This window comes from Boleophthalmus pectinirostris, unplaced genomic scaffold (genome assembly GCF_026225935.1).
Source record: "Boleophthalmus pectinirostris isolate CB_2022bp ecotype Guang Dong unplaced genomic scaffold, ASM2622593v1 HiC_scaffold_6, whole genome shotgun sequence".
Taxonomy (NCBI): domain Eukaryota; kingdom Metazoa; phylum Chordata; class Actinopteri; order Gobiiformes; family Gobiidae; genus Boleophthalmus; species Boleophthalmus pectinirostris.
In genome coordinates, this window is record NW_026571447.1 from 15,306,509 (window position 1) to 15,333,484 (window position 26,976).

The 26,976-nt window shown below is 39.0% G+C and overlaps 1 protein-coding gene across 1 annotated transcript in view; it reads left to right on the forward strand.

Annotated features, from left to right (window-relative positions):
• Positions 1–17,532, forward strand: part of cadm4 (cell adhesion molecule 4) — a 479,227-nt gene extending 461,695 nt beyond the window's left edge. The window contains exons 7-8 of the mRNA XM_020940405.2: positions 7,972–8,100; positions 15,737–17,532. Coding sequence (XP_020796064.1) covers positions 7,972–8,100; positions 15,737–15,846 — 239 coding nt within the window. The 3' untranslated portion in view covers positions 15,847–17,532. The remainder of the gene's footprint in view (positions 1–7,971; positions 8,101–15,736) is intronic.
• The last annotated feature ends 9,444 nt before the right edge of the window (positions 17,533–26,976 follow it).

Below are 26,976 nucleotides of genomic sequence, written 5' to 3' on the forward strand. Positions count from 1 at the left end.
ATACGGGGGCTGTCAAACGCTCCCACACGAAATATACTGAATCTTAGATCATTATTATTTAACCTATAGCCCCAGTCTTATGAATATTAATGTTGCGTTCAGGGAAAACATAAGTCACTGTATTGTCAAATGTGGCCTATGTGAGCAGCTTGTCTGATTTGTGCCGAGTAGACAAATATGGCAGATTTCCAGGGGGTAAAATGAAATGAACAGGGCATATTGCAAAATAAAATGACTTGTTTTTCATTGAGAAGTGAACCAGCTGGTGTTCTATATATCAAGAAGCATTTTTAGTAGTTTTCTTAATAAGTAGGTGTTCACATGCAAACAAAAAAACACAACTTAAAGGCCCTGTGGCTGATTTTTTTTTCCATTGCATTTGAGCTAAATTTAATAAGCAGCTCTGTCTGGGTTAGGTACTGTGTCCAAATGATTTCCCTTGTGAATCAATAAAAGTTTGTCTGTGTCTAAATAAACGATCTGGTACAGCACCTTTAGCATTCCTATATTATGTCAGTGCAAATTGCTATAAACTTACAGACTAAACTCATTCACACTGAAGTGCGGTTAAAACTATATTTTGACAGACAGATATTTGAGTTTATTTTGTCCTGTGTTGGATAATTTAAATCTAGAGAATTCATAATTCATAAAGAAAGACACTTGACAATAAAATGCAAATGAATGGAAATGAGGCTGAATACTGAACAGTTTCAGTGCCACGCTGAGGTTAGACTTTGACAGTTGTGGACAAAATCTTCAGAAAACAAGTATTTTTACAATAGATCATAAACAAAGTGAAACTGATCTGATTTAATAAACATGTTTAATAATGTTTAAAATTGTTAATGTGACTGATTCTATTTACCATTCGTTCAGTGATTTACGTATGCTGTGTGATGCCCAAGGATAACTTGGCAGGTGAAAAGGTCGCGCTCAGTAGTGCCCACTTAAAAATAATCCTGCTGTGTACCGTCTGCATCTAATTCTCAGAGAATCAGGAAATACACGTTAGCATGCTAGTTGTTTTTCACTTTAGCATGACCGTAAATTCCTGCTAAGGTGTGAAAAGCGCCTCTAAGCTCACTGCAGTGAATAATTAGGGTGCAATCATTCGAGTGAGGAGTGAGCATGAGGATTAAGTTAGACTGCTGCAAAATGTTAAATGAACTAGTTCTGTTTTTCATGTCTTGTTCAGTTATTTTGTACTATGTAATACAGAAACTTGGAAGTGAAATAAATTAACTAATATGTTTTTAAGTTTATTTTTCATGGCATTGGGAAATTGATCAGTTACAAACAGACGGTATAAACTAGTGGACTAAAGGAGTGTGACGTCACAAATAGCGTCCAGATCTATTAAAATAACTGGATAGGGTATTCTTAGCTTGTAGCTGCCTCCAGTTGACATAGTGACCACTCACTCGTACTTCAGCGGAAAAAATCCCCTGGGCTGAGAAAGGATTTTTCTCGTAGAGCACAATGTAATCACAAACTGCTCGTGTTCGGCTCACAGGGCACTACATCTTTCAAAAATGTCGAATTTTGTGGCAATTTTTACCTCTATTTACATCATAAACTTTTTCTCAGCTCAAAATCCTTCAGTTGTCTTAAAAAACACTTTGTAATCATTAGCTCCAGCTCCGCTCTAGCTCCTCTCGCTCTGATTGGTCAAAGCGATCATGTGATAGACGATTATACTCAATCGGCCCAGAGCCACCAGAAGTACCAAGGCTAATCTGGAGCTCGGCCCATTGACTTGAATGTGCAGCCGTTTTGAAAACCCGAATCCAGTCAAATGAAGCTCATGCTGCCTGCAGTTATGGGGTGAATTTGGAGCCGAGTTCCATATTAGGAATAGGATTTTATTTACAGACAAACTTGTAAAATAAAAAAGAAAAAAGTGTATCATGTGGAGCAGGTTAATACAAACATTTTAAGACCAAAATGACAAGGCTCACAGTTTTTCAATATAAAGTCAACTGGAGTCGATGGAGCCGGAAGAGTCCCCATGCTCACTTTCTATAAAAAAAAAGTCCATTTATATATATGGTTACAACATTTAGTGTTGTTTTATTAATTGAAAGTTTACTTTTCCATGCACGTTTGTAGAAAATGACATTTACACTATTCAGTCCTTTTACAGTCATACCACCTGTAGCTTAAGATTCCAAGGCCGGACCACACACCCACACTCCTTTATAAAAGAAAGCCCTTGGATCCAGGTGGTTGTCTAATCGTATTCTCCTGGAGGAATGTTACACAGCATGAGATTGAAAGACTTGGCACCACTCGCCATCTCAGCCCGTGCACCTCGCCGTCTTCCTTTGTACTGATGTTTTATCGACAGAATCTATTTATCTCTCGTGTACAGTCGCACCAACACTCCGGCTGATGTCCCCTCTTCTTCCCCTCCTCTGCTACACCTTTCCTCCGTTGCGTTACTTAAAAGCTTCGACAGATAAAACGAACAGGAAGCTAGCAGACGCGAGGACTCTTGATCTCCCGGGCAACCTGCTGGGCGTACGTGATCATGTCAGGAAGAGTCATGGGAGAGTTATGGCGGCTTCAACAATGGATAACGTTTAGTAAATCCTGATGTATTATTCGAATGTGTCCGTGGAGGAACAGTGCGTTTTTTGATGCTGTCAGTCATTCAGTGTAAAGCGCGAGAGGAGGGAGGGTTCAGAGCAGTGGGGCCTGGAAAACGCTGCTTCTTTTGTTCAAGATGAAATGTTACAGGCAGTGGTGGAAGGAAGTAAATGTAGTAAAAGTACTGTACTTCAGTCAATTTTAGGTATTTGTACTTAACTTACAGGTGCACTATGTAACTTTTTGGTTGAAGGTCCATCACCTGCTTGTTTTTATCGATATACCATTCTCTGCCTGGAGTGTTTCACAGTGTGATATTAAGTAGTTCGACCTTACATTTATTAAATTATAGATGGTTTTATAGCTCAAAAATGCCTAGAAAAACAGGCATTCTGACTGTGAGCGGGGTTTCCTCTCCACAGATCTGACCTGTAACTTTGTCTGGTTTGGTCTTTGTGAAGATACAAAAGTTCAGTACCACACATTGAAACATTCCAGACACAGCAGTAACATCTCCATGGAGAAAAGCATCTGACAAACCCTTCACCAGAAAAGTTACACAATGCACCTTTAAGTAAATTTTAAAGTGGATACTTTTACAGAATTGATCTGATGCCGTGAGGCAGATCAATTCTGTCATTGTAGCCCTGACACTAATGCTCCTTACAAAGTAGAACTGACTTGGAAAGCACTTTAGAAAATGGTGGGAGCTGCTTTTAAAAACTGTTTGACAAATCAGATATTAAACTAATTATTGTTATTATTATTTGTGCTACTGATGACCTGGACTCAAATGACAAATCAATTCTGATTCTGACGCTTTTAATTTACTACATTTGAGAGCAGGTATCTGTCCTTTCTACTCTAAGTAAAATAATTTTTTAAGTAATTTCACTTAAGTAGATTTTTTCATATTATACTTTTACTTTTAATTGACTTTTTTATTGTTTTTTTATTTTGCTCGAGTACTTTAAGTAACAAAATTGAATACCTCTCCCATCACAGGTTACAGATCACGGGTCCCTTGATCTTATCTCCAGTGGCATCTCACTGGTTTTCATTACATCACAGGCAGACGGCGAATGCTCTTTGGCACTGTGATATTAAAATAGTCAGAGGATCATCTTTATATCTCATTTGTCAGTGCCAGTGCAGCCTTCCTTTATGTATTCATCCGTTTTCTCATTGACTAATCAGGGCGAGAAAATGTCAGGTTGTAATGAACATATTTTGGATGATAATAGCCCCAGACTCTGCACAAGAAGCCGTTAAGCGTTCTATTCGTTTCTTGTCAGTAGTGGCGGTAAAATAACTATTGTGGGGTAAGGTAAGGCAAAGCAATTTTTGAGAACAATGTGTGCACAAAGTGATTCAAAGTGCGTTACGGAAGATGGGGCCATTAAACTCTTAGTTCAAATATGTAAGTAAAACTCCAAAATAATCATTCTAAAATTTTCTTTGACAGAAAAAAGAAGCGTGTGTAATTTTTCTGGTAGAGGGTGCACCAAATGTTTTGTTGTTATGGAGATTTTACTGCTTTGTTTGGAAAGTTTCACAGTACGATATTAAACGTTTCTATCTTCATGAAGACCAACCCTGACCAAGTTACAGGTCAGATCTGTAGAGAGATAGCCCACAGTGAGAGTGAATGTTTTCCTGGGTATTTTTGCGCTATAGAACCACTTGTAATTGAATAAATGTAAAGTAGAACTATTTGATGTCATACTGTGGAACATTCTAGCAAAGCAATGACATATCCATAGAAACACAGAGGTGACAGACCCCCAACCAAAAAGTTACATAGTGCACGATTAAACATTGTCAGAGTAGAGGCCTGGCTCATATTTTCAGGAAGACGTTTATAGCTGCATAAAACTGAAATGCTGATTCCTCGTGTTTAGTCCTGACTCTGAGCACCAGCGGCAGGTTCATATGAGCTTTAACACATGTTAGAATTATGTTTTGTTTCTTTCACACATGTTTGAGTAATCCTTTATTATTAGTCTGTCTACATCTCCGATCTCAAAATGTTCTGTTCTACATTGTCATGACATGTAATAGTAGTTTTTAAGTTAACAGCTTTTACCTTAAGCTCAATAGAGATATTCTGAAATCACCTAAATGATTCTAGTGAAGATGTAAGGAGTTTAAAAGCAAAGTGGAGCACTTCCTGTATTACCACATGACATCACAACATGGTGTTTTCAGTCTGAGAAAAGAATACAGCCTAAGGGACTGTTTACATGCTTGTGGGTAAAAAAGACAGAATATTTTATCAGAAGTGCCTTTCATTTAGATGGTGACGGCGTTTATGGAGCTTAAAACACAACAATCTGAAACCACCCTTCAGAGTAGAAAAGTTGAATATGCTCCACCGTAGTGTTTCCGCCTACACTGCCCAAGACGCAAAACTCTGGTCAGATCTGCTCATGTCGCATATGCATTTACGTCACATACATCACCACCTAGCATCACCGCCTGGCATGCATACCCAATCGAATTCCACACACTTTTGCATCACCGTATGCACGCAGATTTCCTTCCGAAAACGCTCGTCTAAACACGGAATAAAAAGTGAAGACGCTATGCCACTTTTGCTTCTTCTATTCAGACCGTCATCATATAAACATAGCCTAAATATGCAGTGTTTGTGTTAAACATGTGTAAATGAAACAAAACACAACTCCGGGTATATTTGTGATGAGGAAACTACGTTATAACACAGATCAGAGAATAGCGTAATATGTGCCCTTTAAAGGATATTCTGAGCCATTTTGTGCAACTGCTCAAATCACACTTATTACCAAATATCAAGTTCAAACCATAGACTTTGGTTTTACATTGACTTACATATTCGAGTCTAGACTCCTCTGGGCCTCCATCATGTCCCCAGATATTTTACGTGAACACTAAATGGCTCATATATTCTCAATCTTTTCCATCTAGGTTTTAAATGAAATCTCTTTAATGCTGTGTCCTTGATCCCCTTAATCTCCTATAGCTCAAAGAAAGTAGCATTTTTAGTTGTTTTCTAATGAATCATCTCCATATATTTTATACCTGACTCAAAGTGCTGTCTTTTACCGCGCATATTACCTTAATGTAGTTACGTACCATCAATGGCTTTTTGTTTCGCTGCACTTAGATCAAACTGTGCTTCTTGGCAGCCAGAGCGGATCTTATGCCTTATTTTTGGACCAAAAACTATCCAAATGCACAAATGACTCTCACTTTTGTTTAACGTTTTTATCCTTTTAACCGTTTCTAGTAGTCTTCTTAAGAGTCTTAAAGATACACTATGTAACTTTTTGATTGGGAATCTGTCACCTGCTTGTTTCTGTGGATATGTCATTGTTCTGCCTGTAATGTTCCACAAATAAACAGCTCTATCTTAAATTGATTAAATTACAGGTGGTTTTATAGCTCAGAAATACCTAGAAAAACAGGCATTCTGATTGTGAGCGTGGTTGCCTCTCCACAGATCTGACCTGTAACTTGGTCTGGGTTGGTCTCCATGAAGATAGAAAGGTGGTTTAACGCAGGGGTGTCAAACTCAAATTCAAAAAATTAAAAACTGGGACTAAATCGTGGGCCATACTTGTTTGCTTCTTGCTTTGAGATATGTAATGTTAAACCTTTTCTTATTAAAATACATTTTTAATAATAGTTTTGCTTAAACATTGAAACCGTAACAAGCATAATATAAAACAATAACAACATTTTAAATCAATAATGTCTCTATAGTATCTGTAGCCGGCGGGCCAGCTCTAATACATATTTGATACGATCTTGCGGGCCAAATATAATTATATCATGGGCCAAATTTAGCCCCCGGGCCAGAGTTTGACATGTCTGGTTTAACGTGAAACATTCCAGACAAAGCAGTAGCACCTTCATGGAGAAAAGCATTTGATTGTGTAACCAGAAAAGTTACTCAGTGCACCTTTAAGCTAAAACGCATATTCACTGGACTGCCTTTTTTTTTTTTTTTTTTTTTTTTTTTCAGGTGTAGAATCAGCTACATTGGAATGATCATTAACAGGACTCTAGTCATTTAATAGTTTACCCTTCAGCAGTCCCAATTTTTTTTTCTTATAAGGGACCTCACAAAATACTTATAGCTCTTAGCCATAGCTTTAAAAAGATGTCTTAATAATCACGTTTGCTTTTTAGTTTAATTTGCACTATATTTTCAGAGTAACCATGATGGTAGATTAAAAGAATTTATTACTTTTTTATAAAGATATATGTGCCAGAGACCGGTTGTTTGGGGCCCCTGGTTTAGTCGCTTAATCATTTGACTAATTAGGATGTATATTGGACAACAACAGAAAGATGAAGGTATGGACTGAGTTAGCTGGAGATTTGGGAGTGAATATTGAGTTTAATCTGCCTTTTTACTTATAAGTACACTGAACTGTTTTGTTTCCTAGTACTTTTCTGGATAAATAGTAAATAATTGTAGTTTAGGGTCAGATACAGAGTCTGGGTGAATTATCCTGGATTATTAGAGAGATAATGATTAGTTTTGAGATTTTTTTTTTTTCACCCCTATTTAGTCTGTTAATCGATCAACCAAGATTTTTTTGTTTTTGTTTACTACAGCCCTAATCAATAGAATTTGCTCCAAACTGTCTCCGAGATTTATTTTTGTTTAAACCACAAGCATTTTAGATAATCCTCTGAATAACACTGCTAAAATGATAACTTGAATCAATTTTGAAACAGCATCCATTACTAAGTACTCACTTTGTTCCATAAATACATGACATTTAACGCTATAGAAGTTGATAGAACTTGATTTTGATCAGAACTTAGCACTACCTACGTCTGATCTTTATTTATTCTGCAGTTTTAAGTGTATTTACTCTTGTCTTTGAAGCCTGCAGAGGTTGGCATGAAAGCCTCTGATGTGAATATTTTCCTGAGAACTTAACTTGTTTTTTCGTAAGTATTTTTTTTCTTCATCGTTTTATCTGGTCCCACAGAGAGCCTTTTGATTCCTTTTTCCCAGGGCTGCAGAGAAGAGGTGTAACGCTCAAATCTTTCCCCCTCATTCCAAATGCATTGTGCTTTTGACAGGACGGTTGCTTGGTTGGAGTTATTTCTTCTTCTATGGGGTTCATACTCTCTTAATCCTTCAGACACTTCAACCATCTCCTCTTTAACTTATTTCTAACTATTGGTGCAATGGGGGGTGATAAAAAAAGTGTCAGTTTCGGATGGGTGGAATATTGACTTTTTCTCCTATGAACTTTTCCAATGGTTTGGGCTCCTTCTTTTGAAATTAAAAAATTATGTTTGCTTCTAATATCTTACCACTAAATTGTAATGTATAACTTTTGACTTACTCAGTTTGTCCACCTTGCTCTTCCACAGATCCCGGTGCAGTGGTGGAGACCCACAGTGCAGTACCGTATGCGGTGATAGGGGGCGTGCTTGCGCTGCTGGTGTTCACCGTCATCTGCGTTCTCATCGTCACCATATGGTGTTCAGTCCGACAGAAAGGTGGGTACTTGTGGTAGTTGTGGATTACTGGTCATTTTGTTAGATACTTGTTGAAACAGTTTCAAATACTGTATGATGATGATGAAGTACATTGCACAGATTATAGTGTCCTCATGCTTTAATCCACTTTAAAGGTGCATTATGTAAAGTTTTTGGTGAAGGTAACACCACCTGCTTGTTTCCATGGGCATGTTATTGCTTTGTCTGTAAGGTTCCACTGTTGGCCATAGTACAACTAGTAGTCCAATGAGGTTCATTTGGTTTTCTGATCATTTATGTTATTAGGTTCTTTTTTTTTAGACCCAGAGTTTGTTTTCATACCTGACCATTTCGACTGCTCACTAGCGGTCTTCCTCAGACTGGTCATGTGATGTTGCTGTGACATGTCCGGTCAGCTGATTTGTACAGGTTTTGGCGCTGTCTTCCTACCAGTGGAGGCAGGACAACAGCGCCATCTGCAACAAACTGGAAACAGCAAAGGTGTGCACACGTGCAACAAAACACAAAGCAGGGCAAGAACAACTCAAATTGGCCATCTCTGATCACTGTAAAAGAGAACCACATTATGGACTGGGATGGAGCAAACATCAATGGTACAGAGGAAAGCAAACACCGTCGCTGGATTGAAGAGGCAATCAAAATACAGAAATGTGCCCACGGGACTATAAACCGGGACGAGGGGGCCTTTTTACTCACACACCTGGGATTCTGTCCTGAGGAAGTCAGACTGCAGATGGTGCAGTCATCCTGCCTCCACCAGTAGAAGGACAGCACCAAAACCTGAATAAATCAGCTGACCAGACACGTCACAGCAACATCACGTGACCACTCTGAGGAAGACCCCTAGTGAGCTTTCGAAACTGTCAGGTATGAAAACAAACTCTTGGTTTAAAAAAAAGAGCATAATAACACATAGTACAACTAGGTCAAGTTACTGGTCAGATCTGTGGAGAGGTGACCCCTGTCATGGTAAAAATGCATACTGAATGGATTTTAGAGCAGAAAAACCCCTGTAACTGAATAAATGAAAGATACATATGTTTAATGCTGAGTGCAAAACAACACATTTTTCATGGTAACAAGCAGGTGACAGGCCCTCTACCAGGAAAGTGACATAATACACATTTAAAAGGGCACTATGCAACTTTTCTGTTGGGGGGTCCACCTCTCCACATGATGTCTCTATGGAGACAAGTTTAATGCCATACTGTGGAAAATTCCAGGCATGGAGTCAAACAGGTGATGGACTTTCCACCAGAAAAGTTACATGCTGCACCAAATGTGTTATATGTTGTATAGCAAGAGAACACCAAAATAAATTGTTAGCTTATTTAATTAGAAGAAAACATTGCTTCCAGATTCAAGCTCTGACCTCCAAGCAGAACTGGCATTAGATAAAAAGTGTTGCCTTCATCATTTTCCTCTCCCCTTTCTCTCATCTCCAACCAATCTGTCCAGTGTAATCTGACCTCTGGCAACAACAAGGCATGGCACTAAAGTTATGATTTGATTTTTGCAACAGCTGTACCTAATAAATTGACCAGGGGGTATCTCTTTCCATTTTACACAAGCACGATCTGCTCATTTCTTCCGCTCTGTGGTTTATCACGCCGTGTAAAGAAATCATTGGAGGCCAGTCGCAACCGCAATCGTCCAAAATAATCTTTTAAATGGTGGTGTAAAACTGGCAGAAGCGGAGAGACAGAAGAACAGGATGCCCTGCCACTGTCCATGATCAATGACCTTGGCCCGCCTAGTGCTGAGGGGGTGGGGAGGGGGCGGGGCTGGGACGCTAGGTGTGGTGACCATGTTTTACGACTCCATGTTAGTGTATCAAGGCCCATCTATTAAAACAAGTCAGCCTTCGGAGTTCCCTATCTTTTTAAGTGGCTTTTGCGTTGGCACTCTTTCGATCCGAGTACTAAAGCTGCCAAGAACTTAAATCTAAACATGGATACTGCAGGAAGCTTATTACTTATGCTCCGGTCAATGTGGGGAAGTAACTAAATAATAATAATTCAGAAAAAATACATATTTGGAATACCAATTTTGAAATCCAATCCAACTAAAAACATGGCAGTTTCCAAAGGGGTGCACAGATATATTAAAAAGATAGTAAATCATAAATAAAAATAATAAATAAAAAGTGTTAATATACATCAAGCTAAATAAAAAGAGACTAAGAGTGGATCTTAAGTACAGTGCGTGTGAGATTTTTCCTTCTTTAATCAGTAAGAAATAAATGCATAAGAAATGATGCAATGAACCTTAAGTTGTTTTAATCATGTCTTATTTTTACACTATAATATAATGCAACTTAAAGTGAAAGTATTTTAAGTACTCAGATTGGACCACGTAACACACAACCATGGCTTCTGTGATGGATATGTGCATGACCTGCCACTAATTTTAACACAATTTGAGATCACACAAAAAAATAGATCTACCACCAGTTATATTTGATTTTAGTGGAAAATAAAATGCAAAAGGCTTCACCAACATTGCTCTGCCAAATTCTAAAACCCGTACTGATCTAGAATTAAACTAGACTAGTACCAACCAGGTCTAAACTAAGACTAAACCAGAACCAGCCAAGAAGTAGACCAGCTTGAAACCAAGACTAAACCAGAAATAAATCAGAATTAAATCAGGTCTAAACTAGGACTAAACCAGAACCAACCGAGAATTAAACCAGGTCTAAACCAGAACCAACGAAGAATTAAACCAGGTCTAAACCAGGACTAAACCAGAACCAACTGAGAATTAAACCAGCTCAAAACCAAGACTAAACCAGAACTAACTCAGAATTAAAACCAGGTCTAAACTAGGACTAAACCAGAACCAATCAAGAATTAGACCAGCTTGAAACCAAGACTAATCCAGATCTAACTCAAAATTAAACCAGCTCGAAACCAAGACTAAACCAGAACTAACTCAGAATTAAACCAGGTCTAAACCAGAACCAACCAAGAATTAAACTAGCTCAAAACCAGAAATAACTCAGAATTAACCAGTAAACAAGGGAACACATTAACATTTTGGAGATGGCTCATGGGCCAGATAAAATGAACTGGAGGCCTTAATTTGGACCGTGGGCCACGAGTTGAATATGTCTGATATAACAGAATACATTTCAATACAGATATTCAGTATTTTGTAACTAAAATACATTGTCAAAGTACTCTTCCCAACAGTACTCACATTTGAGACAAGCTGTCAGTCAAACATTGGGTACGACCGGACCGCCAATCAACTCCAAAGTCAGGACTATTATAACCAATCAGAGCGGAGACGGGGCCAGGGGGGTTCTGTCTTTAGCTGGGTTTGAGTGTCAGCGTGCCAGTCAAACTCTGCCCTCCGCCTGATGCTGTGTCAGTCTGTGCAGTGGAGTGAAGGGGACTCTCCAGTAGGTCAGTGACTTGCCACAACAAAGAATTAATCATACCAGTGACTTTGGCGGGAGAGTCACTGAAGTCCTGTAATGGCTTTCTCAGAGCGTATTGCCATTGCATTCTTTGTTGACAGTTTTAATATAACAATGCTTGGTCACGGTACAAAAGGAAAGAACTCAAGGTTGGAAGTGCATGCAGTCTTTCACTAACATACATAACTTCTTTTGTAACAGACTATTGACTTCTGTAACCATTCAGTGGGTAGTTTACTTGTTTTTCAAGAAATTGTACTTTTCACAGTTCTTTTCTAGCAGCTTCAGTAAAAGTTTGAGTTACTCTTCCCACTATGAGTAAGTCTACAAGTGACAAAAACTTTATATTGACAAAAAATAATTAATTGAACATGTGTTTCTTGAGATATAATGCAGTTTAACTTTTGAAAATAACAGATTTTCTGCATTATTCAATATTTTATCCTTCCAATTACATCTTTAAATGCAATTACAAATCATGTGCAGCGCTTCAAAAATTACTCTTTAAGTTACTCTTACTTGAGTAATTTCTTGGACCACTACTTTGTCCTTTGTAGTGTGAAGTAGGGATGGGCATTCGATTAAATGTTCTTAATCGATCGTCGGGAGAATTAACGATCCATTTAACAATGAATCATTAACCTTTTTAATATTAAAATTTATCATCATTATTATTACTATCTGCACCACTAATCTGCATAAATAAATTCAACTTTACGACATATAAACCGTAACTGCTCCAGAGCCACATCAGCCTGTTTGAGATTATAATGTGTTTAATGCAGCTTTGCGCAACTCTCACAGAAACGAAACTTAAAACTGCATGGCTAATTTGCATAAATTAAGCGAAGAAAAAAACAGCTCTAGTGCGCTGATGCGGCACGACTCAGTGGAATACGGGTTAGTGTGACCATATTTGCGTTTGTCAAAACCAGGACACCGTACGGGCGGTGGGAGGTGGGGCCTCGTCATCGACATTGCGCTACTCTCACCTGGCAAAGCTTTTTCCTACTGGACACCAAAACATATGTGCTGCTTTGTGCACATGGCCTCCCACTTGTCCCGACCGCAATGGAAAGCGTGGAATTTCTTGTACAAATCATCGTTAAATACGCATTTTCGCTTCGGCATGTTGCAGGCTGACCGACTGTCTGTGTCTGTTCGCTCCTTCTGAGTGCAGAGAGCTACATGTCTGGACCCCTGTTTGGTCTACGCACAGCAACTTACATTCGGTTTGTCAATTAAAATGAACGTAATTAATGAAGTTCTTAATGATCAATTATCGATTAATCGACTAATCATGCCCATCCCTAGTTTGAAGTAATATTAATCTTACTTAAGTACAATTTGTGGCTACCCTACACACCTCTGAAAGCTATTATGAATCATATGCACACCGCTAAGAGAAAAAAGAAACACAAAATAGTATAGTATATAGTATTTAGCAGTGTATTTTTTATTATCCTGGACTAGATGGGCTCCTTGTGATGTTTTCATGAAGCATAACATTCACAATATAATTTATTTTATGTAGTTAGTTGTGTCCTACATACGGGCCCCTAATCTGAATAAAGCAGTCAAAAACTGTCTATTTTCTTTGGCTTTTTGGGTAGAAGCTCTGTTGAAGGAAGGATGCCTAGACTTCCCTTTCCCGTGCCAAACAAGAGACATGCCCTCCAGCGTGTCCTGCATCCAAGTGGATATGCCCAGAACAGCTCCCCAGGGACGCACGGAGGCCAGACACTGACAGAGCTCCACTCACATTTCCTTATGAGTGACCACGATCTTCACTCACACCGCTCAGGGCTATGGATGAAGTGCTGGGGTTTACACTGCTCCAAGAAATTAAAATAACCTTCACTTAACTTTTGACAAGCGGGTTAATAAAGTAGAGTATTGCTCTGGTTAGTTAGAGGCTGTTTCTAATTTTTACCATCTTAAAAACATGAAAAATAGAACTAGTTCATTTTAAACGCTTTGCTGTGGTTCCCCCTTACCTTATGCATTCTGAGCATCCATCACTGCAATGAACTTATAAGGACAAGAGTGGAGTTTTGCAGTTATAGTAAAGCTAACAATTACTAGAATACTAACATACACTTCCTTATTATCAGGGCAGACAGCAAAAAGTGGACTTATTTTCACCTCAGGATCTGCTTATACATTATGTCTGTATTGGGGCAAGACCAATTTTGCTCAAATCCATCCAAAAAGAAAGGGTACAGGGCCTTTAAATGTTCAGGAAATGCATACAGTTGTCAGATAGAGTTCCACTGAACCATCAGACTCTGGCTGTGACTCTGGCAGTATGAGGCCGTCTGTACAAGGCTGGTCTGAAGGTCAATCGTTCACTGTGGCCCCTGAGCTCACACAGACCTCCAACTTTATTTGCATAAGGCATAAAACACCAGACTGGCAGCAAGTCCACTGGGCCCTCTGCTTTTTCACACAGAACAGCTTCTTAGATTGGACCTCTGTGCTCAACTCAAGACTGGTATCTCTTTTCCATATCCATTACTATTTATGTTTTAAACACTAAATAAACATAGTCCAATGAGGTTCATTTGGTCTTCCGATAATTTATGTTATTAGGTTCTTTTTTCAGACCAAGAGTTTGTTTTCACGCCTGACAGTTTCAACGATACACAGAAAATCAACTCACATTGACCAGTATCTCTTATGAACATCGGAACATCCCACAGCCCACAAACTCTCCGTTGTAAGAACATTATTTGACAGAACCAACATTATAACAGACAAACAAGACAAACAGGAAGAAGACAGACACATTCACAACACTCTGAGGCAATCCCAATACCCAAAATGGGCAATAAACAAAGGTTAGAGAGAAGGAAAACAGAAGCAGAAAAACAAAAATAAAACTGAAAAAGAGCACAGGCTTGGTAACATTGCTGTACACCAGGGGCATAACAGAAAAAGTGCAGAGGGCAATGAGATAACACAATATGAACACACCAGTCATGTCATATACGAAATACTCTGCATGTCCTCCAATAGAGCATACATCGGGGAAACATGGAGAGTGTTCAATATATGAAAAAAAGAACATGAAACAGAATGTGAGAAGGAAGCAGCGAAGGTGTGCACACGAGCAACAAAACACAAAGCAGAACAGGACTCAAATTGGCCATCTCTGACCACTGTTAAAGAGAGAACCATATTAAGGACTGGGACGGAGCAAACATCATTGGGACAGAGGAAAACAAACACCGTCGATGGATTAAAGAGGCAATCGAAATGGGGAAACGTGCCCACGGGACTGTGAACCGGAACGAGGGGGCTTTTTTACTCTCACACACCTGGGATACTGTCCTGAGGAATTCGGTCCTGCCTCCATCGGTAGGAGGACAGCGCTGAAACCTTTTTAAATCAGCTGACCAGACACGTCACAGCAACATCACGTGACCACTCTGAGGAAGACCGCTAGTGAGCAGTCGAAACTGTCAAGTATGTAAACAAACTTTTGGTCTGAGAAAAGAACCTAATAACATAAACTAAATCAACATTTTTGCTACTAAACCCCGTATATGGTGCTTTAATGGTATTGTCTATTCCTTTTTTGGCAGATTCAGTTCAAATGTGCAGCTTTCTGGTCAAAAATTGTAAAAAACTGAATGTGTGCTGGCTCCATTAACCACTGCAATTTCAAGTACTATGTGACATCACACAAGATTTATCTGATGAGTTTGAAGTGTGGATACCTGTTAGACCAATCACACTGTTCCTGTACCTCCAGACCCCTCCTCTCACCTTACTCTCCCTTTTAGTCCTACAGATCCTGCCCATGTTAGCTGCTTTATTTCAAATGTTTGTTTGTTTTTTTTTGGGAGGAGTTTAGGTGTTTAGTCTTTTAGTAGAGACTGAATCTTAACATTCCCGCCGTTCCTTTTTGACAATCTTTTCTTTTTTTCTTTTCCTTCTCTTCTGTCTCCTCTTTACGTTTACTCTATCCATCCCAAAACCTTTAACTTCCGCTGGTAGGCTCATATCGAACCCGTGAGCCTATCCTCGCTTGGTACTGACCTAACTATCTGTTGACTAATGAATTAATCCGTCACTGGTATGATGCTCAGTAATCTCAGCCCTGATTGGTCAGATAATGCTTCACGTTGCTCCGCCTAACCTCCCTCCCCTCTCCCCTTCTCTCTCTCTCTATCTATCTATCTGTCTGTCTATCTCTCTATCTGCTAGGTTCCTATCTCACCCACGAGGCCAGCGGATTGGACGAGCACGGCGAGGTGCAGGAGGCCTTTCTCAACGGGAACGACGCCAGCCAGGGCAAGAAAGAGTACCTGCTGTAGCCCCGCCCCCTTTACCCGGGCCCCTCCTCCTCCTCCTTCCTCCGATACCCCCCTCTCTCTCTCTCGTGACCTCCTCCCACTCCCCCCACCCTCCCCGACGACCCCCTTATACAGTATAAACAAGAACACCACACACACTTGTACCGACACAAGAGGAAGCCTTTTCGAAACAGACTGTACGCCGATATCGCACACAGCCGATCGTCCGCACCATTCCACGCCATCCTCCACCACCGACCCACAGAAAGACAGAGAAAAGAGGAGTCCATAGAGCGAGCGGGCGTTAAAAACTCGCCATACGCTGTAAGAACTGAAATTGAAAAGAGAGCGGGAGAGAATGGGGTGAAACCTCAAACCGCAAATGGCGTGATTATTTTGATGGAGAGAAGCGTGCACAAAGAAGTCAAGATCTGCTACAAAGGTGCAAGAGGGAATTAGACGCAGATCTCAGTTGTAATTCTACGCCTAGAGAAAGCTTGTATTGCAGAAAAGTTGAATGGCAGATAGAGAGAAGAATACAGAAGGGAGCAAGACCAAGGGCTTGCCCAGCAGCTATTGAGCACTCAGCACAAGAAAATTGAAATTTCTCGAAAATTGCCATAGCTTCTCGACTTCGCAGTGTAATTTTCCAACAAGAGTCCCGGAATGGATCCACACTCGATGAACTAGCTAACCGCGCCGTTTTGCAGTCTCCTCTGGGCGCCGCGGTAGTAATTTGTGAAAAAAAAATAAAACGTCAGCTTTTAGCAAGTTTTCTGTTCGGGGTAGACCTTTCGATTCTCTGATTCACCTGTTACCATCCTCTCCCCTCACTTTTTAGCTCCCCGCCTGTTCTCGCGCCTCTTCTCCTTTTGTTGGCTCCTAATAATGAGCGGATTAGCCACGCAGCGACGTTCACGACGAAGAAGAAGAAAAGAAGAACACGACTACGGAGGCATTAAAGACGAGCGTAATTATTTCTGAATGTCATTAAGAGGATCAAAAGAGTTCAAAGTCTTATAAGAAGGGCAAAGGCTGCGCTAGCGAAGGCAAAGAATGACAAAAATGATGGCGGTTTTACCTGAACGCTCCCATACACACTCACATACACACATTGACAGTATACATATCTCTGAATTATTTGTATAAAAATGAACAACGTTAAATTAAAACTTTTAAGAACACAGTTTAATATTGATGCATTATGAAGCAACTATACTAACAGAATATTAGCCAATAGTGGCGCGATGCCGAACAAACTACTGTCCAGTGATCTTTAAAGAAAAACGTGAAAAGTACAAAAAAATCTATCTTCATTTGTCTTTGAGAAAGCAGAGGTCTTATTGATTTTTTAATTATTTTATTTGGAGCAATTCTGATTGTTGTTACTGTTATTATTATTGACGTTGTTCTTATTATATTATTGTAAATGTTAATGAAATGTACACTTCTCATGGTTTGTTTTTGGTTGAAATGTAGAGAAATACTAGCTGTCTTTTGCCACTCTTTTTCCTATTCCTTCACTCTTTCTCTCTCTCTGTCTATCTCTCTCTCTTGGTCTCCTGTGCCTAGTCGTCTCTTCTCCTGTCTCTCACTTAATTCTTTCGTTTTTTCCAAGTCCATGTGTCATTGTTGATATATAGCTAACTATTTCTTTATAGGGGAAAGATACAAAGCACGACAAAATAAAAAAGATTTGAAAAATAACCCCGGGGACCGGCGTGTGCGTGTGTGTGTTTATGGCGTAATTAGCAGGTGCTGTTGTGGAGATCCGGAGAAATCAAAACAGGAGATGGAGCATGTGATGAGATCGATGGGGAATAGGGGAGTTATAGGAGGATTGAGATGAGGGCAGCCTATAAGCCACTTCAGACAGAAACACCTCGCAGAATACATAAACAAAACAGATGCCAGTATGGGAGCTGCCTCTTAATTCATTTAATTAATGTGATAAGTTAAGTACTGAAAGTAACAAGATAATTAGACATGTTATGATTAAATTGTTGCTTACTCTATATCGCTTATATTTTCTTTGTGTAAAGGCCTATATATTTATTAAATTTTCAGATTAAAAAATGTGATATGTAATGGAAGGTGGGTAGAGTGGAAGTAATATAATAATCTTGTGAATCTTCTAGGTGTCATTTATCTATTTGAAGGGCCCATATTACACTATGTTCTGATCTATGTTATAATGTTGTTTCCTCATCACAAACATACCTGGAGTTTTGTTTTTGCATATTTATGCTGATTCCTTCTCTCAAACACACACAAAAACATTCTGTTCCACCTTGTGATGTCATGTAATACAGGAAGTGCTCCTATGTTTTTATTTTCCATACACTAGACTCTTTCACTAGATTCAAACATGCATGAATGAAAGAAAATACAACTTTGGGTATGTTTTTCAAGAGATAACAACATTCTAATATGGTTTAATGCTCACAACTGTCAGTTTGGTGTAATGTAGGATCTTTAAGGAATGAGAAATCATGCTTTAGGCTCTCATACAGCCTTGCTCCGCATCCACAACAAATGACTACTTACTATTAATCAATCCTCACCTGTACTGTAAAGCAATACTTCACCAAACGATCTATCACACACTATTTAAAAGAAAACAAAAAGCTTGCACTTTTTTTTAAGATGAATGATGTCTTTATTGCCATTCAGCAAATCTTTCATTTAGAGCCAACAGCCTTTCTATTTGCGGTGGAACATTGCCTACTCAACTCACCCATTCAGGAAGAGCCAATGTTAAAGTAGAAAATAAAAACAGTACTGTATATTGAGCACATTTTACAGACCCTATTCCTCTTGGCAACCCAGCCCTGGATTAGCAGAAGAAAATTAATGGATAGGTTTACTCATACTTGAAAGCTCACTGTGCAACTTTTCAGGTGGGAGGTCTGCCACCTGCTTGTCTTCATGGATATGCCATTGGTTTGAATGTTCCAGAGTATGCCATTAAACCTAATAGTGTCCTGTACTTGCCGGGGGTGTAGAGGTTTAGTTGCACACATGTGGGTACCACCTGGACAATGTGGATTAGCCTTCAGCCACGACTGTTTGCTGAACATACTCCCTCTCTCTCTCCCTCTGTCCCTCTCTCTCCACAATTCAACTGTTCTGTCCCACAAAGGCTTTGGGGCAGAAAATCTTTTAGAAAAGGAGGACAAGAAGATAAGAAGGTTACACCACTATGCCAACTTACATGTTGTGAAGAGGTGACCCTGCTCACGGTAAGAATTAATGTTTTTCCAAGGTCCTATAGGACTATATTACATATGAGGATCTATATGACCCATAGTTAACTACGTGTGAGTGTGAACTTTAAGCTGTTAGACCGTTGTTACCTCCTCAAAAACATACCTGAAGTTGTGTTTTCTTTCATTCACACATGTTTGAGTAACTTTTTATTATTACTCTGTCTACATCTCCAAAGCTTGAAATGCTCCGTTCCACCTTGTGATGTCAAGAAGTGGTAGTTTTCATGTTAAAAGCTAGAAAAGTAGATATTGCCAATTCCAGGGCTGAAATCAAATGATTCTAGTGAAGGTGCATGGAGTTTAAAAACACAGTAAAGCACTTTCTTTATTAACGTGACATCAGAAAGTGGGATAGATTGTTTCAGTTTGAGAGAAGAACTATGCTTAAATATGCAGGATTTGTGTGTTAAACTTGTGAATTGTACAAAACACAACTCTAGGCATGTTTGTGATGGGGAAACAACATTATAGAAAATTGCATAATAGGGCCCTTTAACAATAAATACGTCTCTTATTGAATGAATGCTTATTAATGCCATACCATGTAACATTACAGGCAAAGCAACAAGTGTTTGAGACAAATGTCACACGTCAGTAAAGTTACACAGTACACAAAGAGATATTCGACACGAAAGCCAAATGAATGATCGCTGTAGCTAACACAGACCATGATGTACGCCCAAAATATGAGTGTGCCATTAACTTCCACACAATCAATGGACGAATATGTCTGGAAGCACTCAACATGTCCATCTGAGGCAGCCTCGCAAACCTGGAGGTCGCCCCAAATGGATCGATATGCTTCTCTTCAGTCGATGGGAGGCTCCAGCTCGCCAGTCATAAAGAAGAATTGTCAAACGGCAATCAAAGTAATGGACTCCTCTGACACCGCTAGCATGAATCCACACTAACAAACAAAACACACAGAGTCAGAGCAGGAGACATATCTTTAGTTTATGATAAAGGAAGCTTCGCGAGCAGCTCTTATCAAGTCCGCTCTGAGCAATGTAATAAAGCACAAAGAGACACTTGTCTATGCCTAAATAAAGTAGATGGCCTTCAAACAAGTTGCAAACAAAGGAAGTTTTCTCCAACTCTAGACCACGGTTCAAAATGAAAATGTGCAGTGAAGTACATCAAGTTTAATATCTCTCATTATTGTTTTTTGTTTGTTTGTTTTGTTTAGTTTTCTTGCGTTATTTACAAGGGTTGGTTTGTTGATGCAATAGCAACATAAGATTAGCAATGAAACTTAAAGATGCACTACGGAGACAATTCCAAGTTACTGTAGTTTTGAGAAATAAGAACTTTTAAATGAATAGATACAAGATATATTTATTTAAAGCCATACTGTGGAACATCAGCTTCTCTCGATGGCAGACCCTTCATCAGAAAAGCTGCACGGTGCTCCTTTAAAGTGTGTATGACAGATTTTTATGACTCTCTCATTTTGACTTGATTTGTTGGGATAATTCAAACTCCAACCACTAGAGGTCAGTAAAGAAAATACAGAAGAGCACTGAGGACACACCATGAAAGCATGCTGGATAAGGTTTCGTACCCTACAAGAAAAGACAGGTAAGTGGTTTTATTTGTATTGTATTGTGAGTTTGGGAAAATATATCTGAAGGCCAGTTGTCAACAATGAACAGATTACCCCAAATAAAAATAAACTAAATTGTGATATTTGAAAAGTTCATTTGCAAACTTTCATGAGTGGTGCTATTGTGCTACTATATTGAAAATGAACTTAATTAATTATGATTCATCATCGTTCACAAATGGTATTTTTGCAGTCTCTCTTTTAATTAGAAGTCCCAAAATAATAATAATAATAATAATAATAATAGATGTTAGGTTTGAGTGTAACACTACACATGTTCACAGACAGGTGCCATCTAGGGTTCAACAACGCACGAATAAACACTTCACCTTCTTCTCTCTCGCTCATGTTCTCTTGTGTATCTTGGCTATCTAATATGTAGTGTTTAAATTTGTAACTTTTTGTGGAGATAAGGAATATATAAGGAAGAAATGTTTTGTCATGTTTAAGTTATTCATCAATCCCTCCCTGAATTCTTGTGTCTCTAGTTTGACTTTCTAATGGTCATTCAACTTTAATAACTGAATTTACCTCGAATAAAATGCTAGCCCTTAGCCATGACTGTTTTGTTAATGCTAGCATACTTACACAATTTAAAGGTGCACTATGTAACTCTTTGGTTAGGGGTCCGTCACCTGCTCTTTTCTATGGAAATGTCATCACTTTGGAATGTTCCACAGTATGACATTAAAGGGACAGTTCAGAATTTTGGACATAGGGCCTCATTTCTTAGTGAGCCAGAGTGTTGGAGACATGTGGAGACACTTTTTTTAATTACTACATCCAGTCCATGTATTTGCAGAGGTAAGACTGTTTTTAGTGGCAGGCTAACTATGGCCATTGACATGCACTAGCCTAGCACCAGCGACCGCTGCAAATACAAGGACTGGATGGATTTTTTAAAAAGTGTCTCCACATGTCGTCATCACTCTGGCTCACTATGGAATGAGGCCCTATGTCCAAAACTGTCCCTTTAAACAGTTCTACCTTGCCTGTAGCCAAACCTCCTTGTCAAAGCCTGATCTCATTAGATGTCAGAAGCTCAGCAGGGCTGGGCCTGGGTAGAACTTGGGGAGACTATTGGGAAAAGCAGGTGCCATAGTGGGGTGCCAGTGGTAAAAAAAAAAAAACTGCCGTTGTAATCTTAGGAAAGACACTTCACCCACATTGCCTAGTATGAAAGTGGCGTTAGTGTGAGTGATGATGGTGATCAAAGGGGCTGATGGCGCACATTGAAAGCATCGCTTCCATCAGTCTGCCTCAGGACAGCTGTGGCTACAATAGTAGCTTACCACCACTGGGTATAGAATAAATGAATAATGCACCAAATTGAAGTAACTTTGAGCATCTGGAAAAGCGCTATATAAGACAAATGCATTATTATTATTATTATGGATTCAGTTACAGGTTGTTTAATAGCTCAAACTACCTAGAAAAACAACATTCTCCACAGATCTGACCTGCAACTTGGTCTGATTTGGTCTCCATCAAGAGAGAAAGGTTCAATAACATACAGAGAAATATTTCAGACAAAACAATAACATTTCCAAGGAGACAAGTATTTGACGGGCCTTCCACCAGAAAAGTTACACAATGCACCTTTAAGTCTTGGTTTAACATTAACATCAGGTGGTGGTCTGCTACACACACTTTTGTGGTTGCATTTTCCACAAACACCTTCAACTTTGATTTAACCAACTTTGCGTGTAGCGGCTAATATCCCTCGCTCCAGTGCGTCCTGAGAAAGCAGCCATTAGCGGACCATAAAAATGATCCGTTCACCTGTTAGCGCTCGCCATAATGACACCGCGCACTGATCACCGCGCCGCATTATTACCAAATCAATAGACATTTAGAGGAAAAATAAGACCCCAGACGGCTACTAGCTTCCTGCTCCTTTACGTCACACGATGATCATAGCCTAGCATAATCGAAACAATAAACGGCAAAAAGTCTATGAATAACACATGTCTCGTATATTAACAGTGCGCAGGGGCTTTATATAACGTAATCCAGAGTTTATGACCTTTTATGATAGCCATTCTTCACTTGTATTAGCCCAAGTCAACAGGAGGAGTTGGTGGAGCTTTCACGGTGGATTAAACGCGTCAGAATCCAGGCGTGACAGGGACACTTGTGCTTGTAGTATGACTCCTGGACCGGGCTCGGAGGAGTGGACAGCAGTGGAGGCATTGATTGAGGTGACAGTGCGAGCACAACCCAGACATAATCAGGAAGTGCAGAGCGTTCAGGCAGATGGCTGTTTGAATAGGGAGCTGTGAACCAGGCCAGAATAAAAGGTGTGTTTTTCAATCAGTATTTTATGAAATGGTTTTCAAAGAGAGAAAGATTTTTTTTGTGTATTTTGTAAGATTTGCTTTACACCCACAGTAGTATTCATGTGGTCCTTGAAAACAGCAGATAAAGTTTCATTTTGGTTTTAGACGATTTAAAAAAATTGCAATGTGTTGTTTTCAGGCCAGGGTGCAGTTCAAACTGAGGGTAAATTTGAGATTCAAAGGGGTGAAAATAGAGTAGTCTTAAGGGGCATTATTTTAAGTGCCTAAAATGAGACGGCACATATTTTTAACCCTGTAGACCTGGGCCTAGTGGTGTTTGGTCTCTGTTTTTGTCAGTATATCCTACCACTGGTAAACATCATTAAGTTAAAGACAACCATTTCCATCAGATACCAACTGTGTAGAATCAAGAACGATTTATGTTTACTAAGATTTTTAAATGTAAATGTGTGTCCAGACAGGAGAATTGAATTGTATTCCTGCCACAGTTATTTAGGCCTCTTTGTCAATCCCCATTTCCAGATTTCTGTGAAACCAAAGAGCAAAGCACTTAACTCTGTAACTGATAAAATGTTTCATTATGAATGTTTCCAGGATATTTGAGAGTGCTACAAATGAGCTGTGATTGGAAAGTCCCAAAATTAGACATGCACCATGGTCCTGACACTCCTGTAATCAAACAAATGATCTGGCTGCCTTCCCAGTTAAATAAGAGAGCATTTAGGACAAAAGGGAAATATCTGAGTATAAGAAGTTAAAAGTCAGACGTTTACTAATAGTTAATTGGCTAAACTCTTGCCTAAGTTATCTTCCCATATACAAAGTTTCAAAAACTATTTTCAAAGACTGAATGTAGTCTGGGTAAAATGCAAACTTCTAGACGTAGGCCTTAGGTCAAAAACACAATATTTTCCAGGATAAAATGTCCTCTGATTACTTGGATTTGCAGGTAACTTCAAAGACTCCAAAACTCTGAGCTTTTTGCGTTTTCAATTTACAGTCCTTCTCGTGACAATATAATGAACTCTTCTCCATCTGGCACAATGAGAAAAGAGAGAGAGCTGAGGAGAGATGCAGAGTAGTTTGAACGCCAGCAGACAATGGATATGTGATTTGCAGTAAAACGATCCACAAACACAAATGTACGCTGCAGAGCTGTGTGAGAGCTGTGTGAGAGCTGTGCTCATATGGAGAGGCGGATTGTAAAAAGTGCTGACTGTTTTATGTGAATGGAGATTTCTGCCGCGCGCCGCAATGAACAATCCAATTAGAATGAGCAGCACCCTTTTATGAGCCATTGTATTTACAAGTTTAATCAAAGCCGCCAACACTGTTGTGGTTTTAACAGGTTAATTATTTCTTTGATGTTGGCGCTTTTTCCGATCCATAAGGTTTTTGATGAAAATCTGTAACAAAAAATCTGAAGGGTTTCACTTCAAAAGTTCAGAATACAACAAAGAATCAACTCTTACTTTCTAAAATTTCCTGTAGTACAAATTTTCTTGAGTGGGAAGAGAAAAAGCACAACCCATTTTCACACCTCATTATTTCTTAAAAAGAACAAAAATCCAAATGCAAAATCTTAGAATAAACTTGCAGGTTATACTTTGCAGTGACATCATGCTGAGGTTGTATTGCATGTATCTCTAATGTTCAGTGATAGGATGACACAATGCACACGTTAGAAAAAAACAGTTTTCATCAGGAGAAGAAATACAAAATGGATTTAAACAACACATTTTGAGCAGCCTGTGATCGATACGAGCGTTCACGGTCCTGTTTGGGAGTTTGATTTTCAACAAAAAAGCTGAGAGTGATGAATGAAAAACTGCAGCTAGAGTGACTGTAATTTTACAGGTGAGAGACTTGTATAAGCACACAAATTATCTCACCTGCTGTAGTTCCAACTAAGTCAAGTTATTAAAATAAAGCTCAGAATAAGTTTAACTTGAGTAACGGAGCTTCGAACAGAGTAGTGGAATGTTGATGATATCAGCTGCAAAGTATCAATAGGTAGTAACAAGGCCCATGTTCTAGTAAAATTATACACCATCTGACAACCAGTGATACCAAACTGGGCTGCAAAAAGATAAATCGCTGTTAAAAGTCAGTCCGCCACCTCCTTGTCTCCATGGAAATATTATTGCTTTGTCTAGAATGTTCCACAGTACAGATTAAATTTATCTATCATGAAGGAGACAAGCAGATTACAGCACTACTCTATATTACAATTCAGATCTATGGAGAGTCACCCCTGTACTCCAGGAATTACTCTTGAGCAATAGAAACACCCCTAATGAATAAATGCTAGATGGATAGATTTAATTAGCGTGATTCATCAACCGGTTTCACTTCGTAGAAACCTTCTGACCTTGCAGCGTTGGAATTCATTCGCTCGACGGTAGGCGGGTACTTGTTTCATTTAACCACTCACTGTTATTTGGTCGTATATAATGCTCCTCTAACAGGGCTAACTGTTATATTAAGCTTTTCCCAAATCCCATAGGAAGAAGGGCAATAACGTCTTTCCCCTTGATAAAATTCACCAAACATTTTCTTTATTCCGACTTTAAATCTTCGATCTAGGGAATCGTTGACAACACTGAATATATGGCTTTTCGCTGATTGGCTGGTGCCTGACCTTGCACTTCCGGGGTTTTTGCGAACCATTGTACCAGCCATTGTATTTTGATTCCTGACCTAGTCACTGGAGAGAAATTAAATTGATTTAATGTCATGCCATGGAACAATGGAGCAAAGCAATAACATCTCCATGGAGACTAGTAGCTTGCAGACCGTCCATCAGAAAAGTTGCACAGTGCACCTTTAAGTGAAATCTACTCAAATCAAGTTAAATATTCTTGAATAATTTAAACTTACCTACATATTACTTTTTGCAGTCTGCTAGATATGATTAAAACTTTTTCAAATATAGATGGCAGTATTTGCAGCCATTTTTCTTTTCTGTAATGTGGTAATTAAGACCATATGTTTGTATTATTGGTTTAACAATGGCTTGGATTAGTAGAGCTATAGAAAGACATAGCATCTGTTCAATGGGAAAAAGTCACCATCAGGAGACTTCATTTTCTCTCTGACATTTGGTGTGGGACCTGATAATTAACTGGCCTTTTCATTTGTGAGTTATTCATAATGTGTGCATCAGGGAACGCAGCATCTGATTAGTCCAAAAGTCAACCACAAACAAGAATATATATTTGTTTTATTGGTCTTCTTGGATCCATGACTTACTTACATGGCATGTTTACATAAAACTACAGAGGCCCACAAGGCTCAAGAGAACTCTAAGGGGATTCGACGCAAATACAAGAGAAGTAAATACAAAAGCAACAGTGAAAATGCAAATTAGTGCAACACAACAAGTATGCTATTTTTATTTATTTTTTACTTAAAGTGCCCATATTACACTATTTTCTGATCTATGTTATAATGTTGTTTCCTTATTGAAAACATACCTGGAGTTGTGTTTTCTTTCATTCACATGTGTCTAACACACAAACACTGTGTTTTTAGGTTGAGATCTTCTCTCAAACTGAAAACACTGTTGCACCTTGTGATGTCATGTAGTATTACAGAAAGTGCCCCACTGTGTTTTTAAACTGCACACTGGAATTGAACAAAAGATGAACAAAAGGTGCAACTAGAGCTTCATGATATAGATAGAACAGAGCATTTAGAGCTTTGGAGATGTACATAGACTAATAATAAAAGGTTACTCAAACGTGTGAATGAATCAAAACACAACTCCAGGTATGTTTTTGAGGCAATAACAACATTCTAACATGGCTCAAAGCTACAGTATATATTGGACCTTTTAATAAGTGAAATAGTTTATTGATATGGTTCTCGTTTGTCCATGCTGTATAAAGGAACTTAAATGACTTTGGTTTGGCTTCCACACAAACATCAATGCTTCTCCTTGGTCTGTCCACCCAATACAGCGGGCCCATGCCAAGAT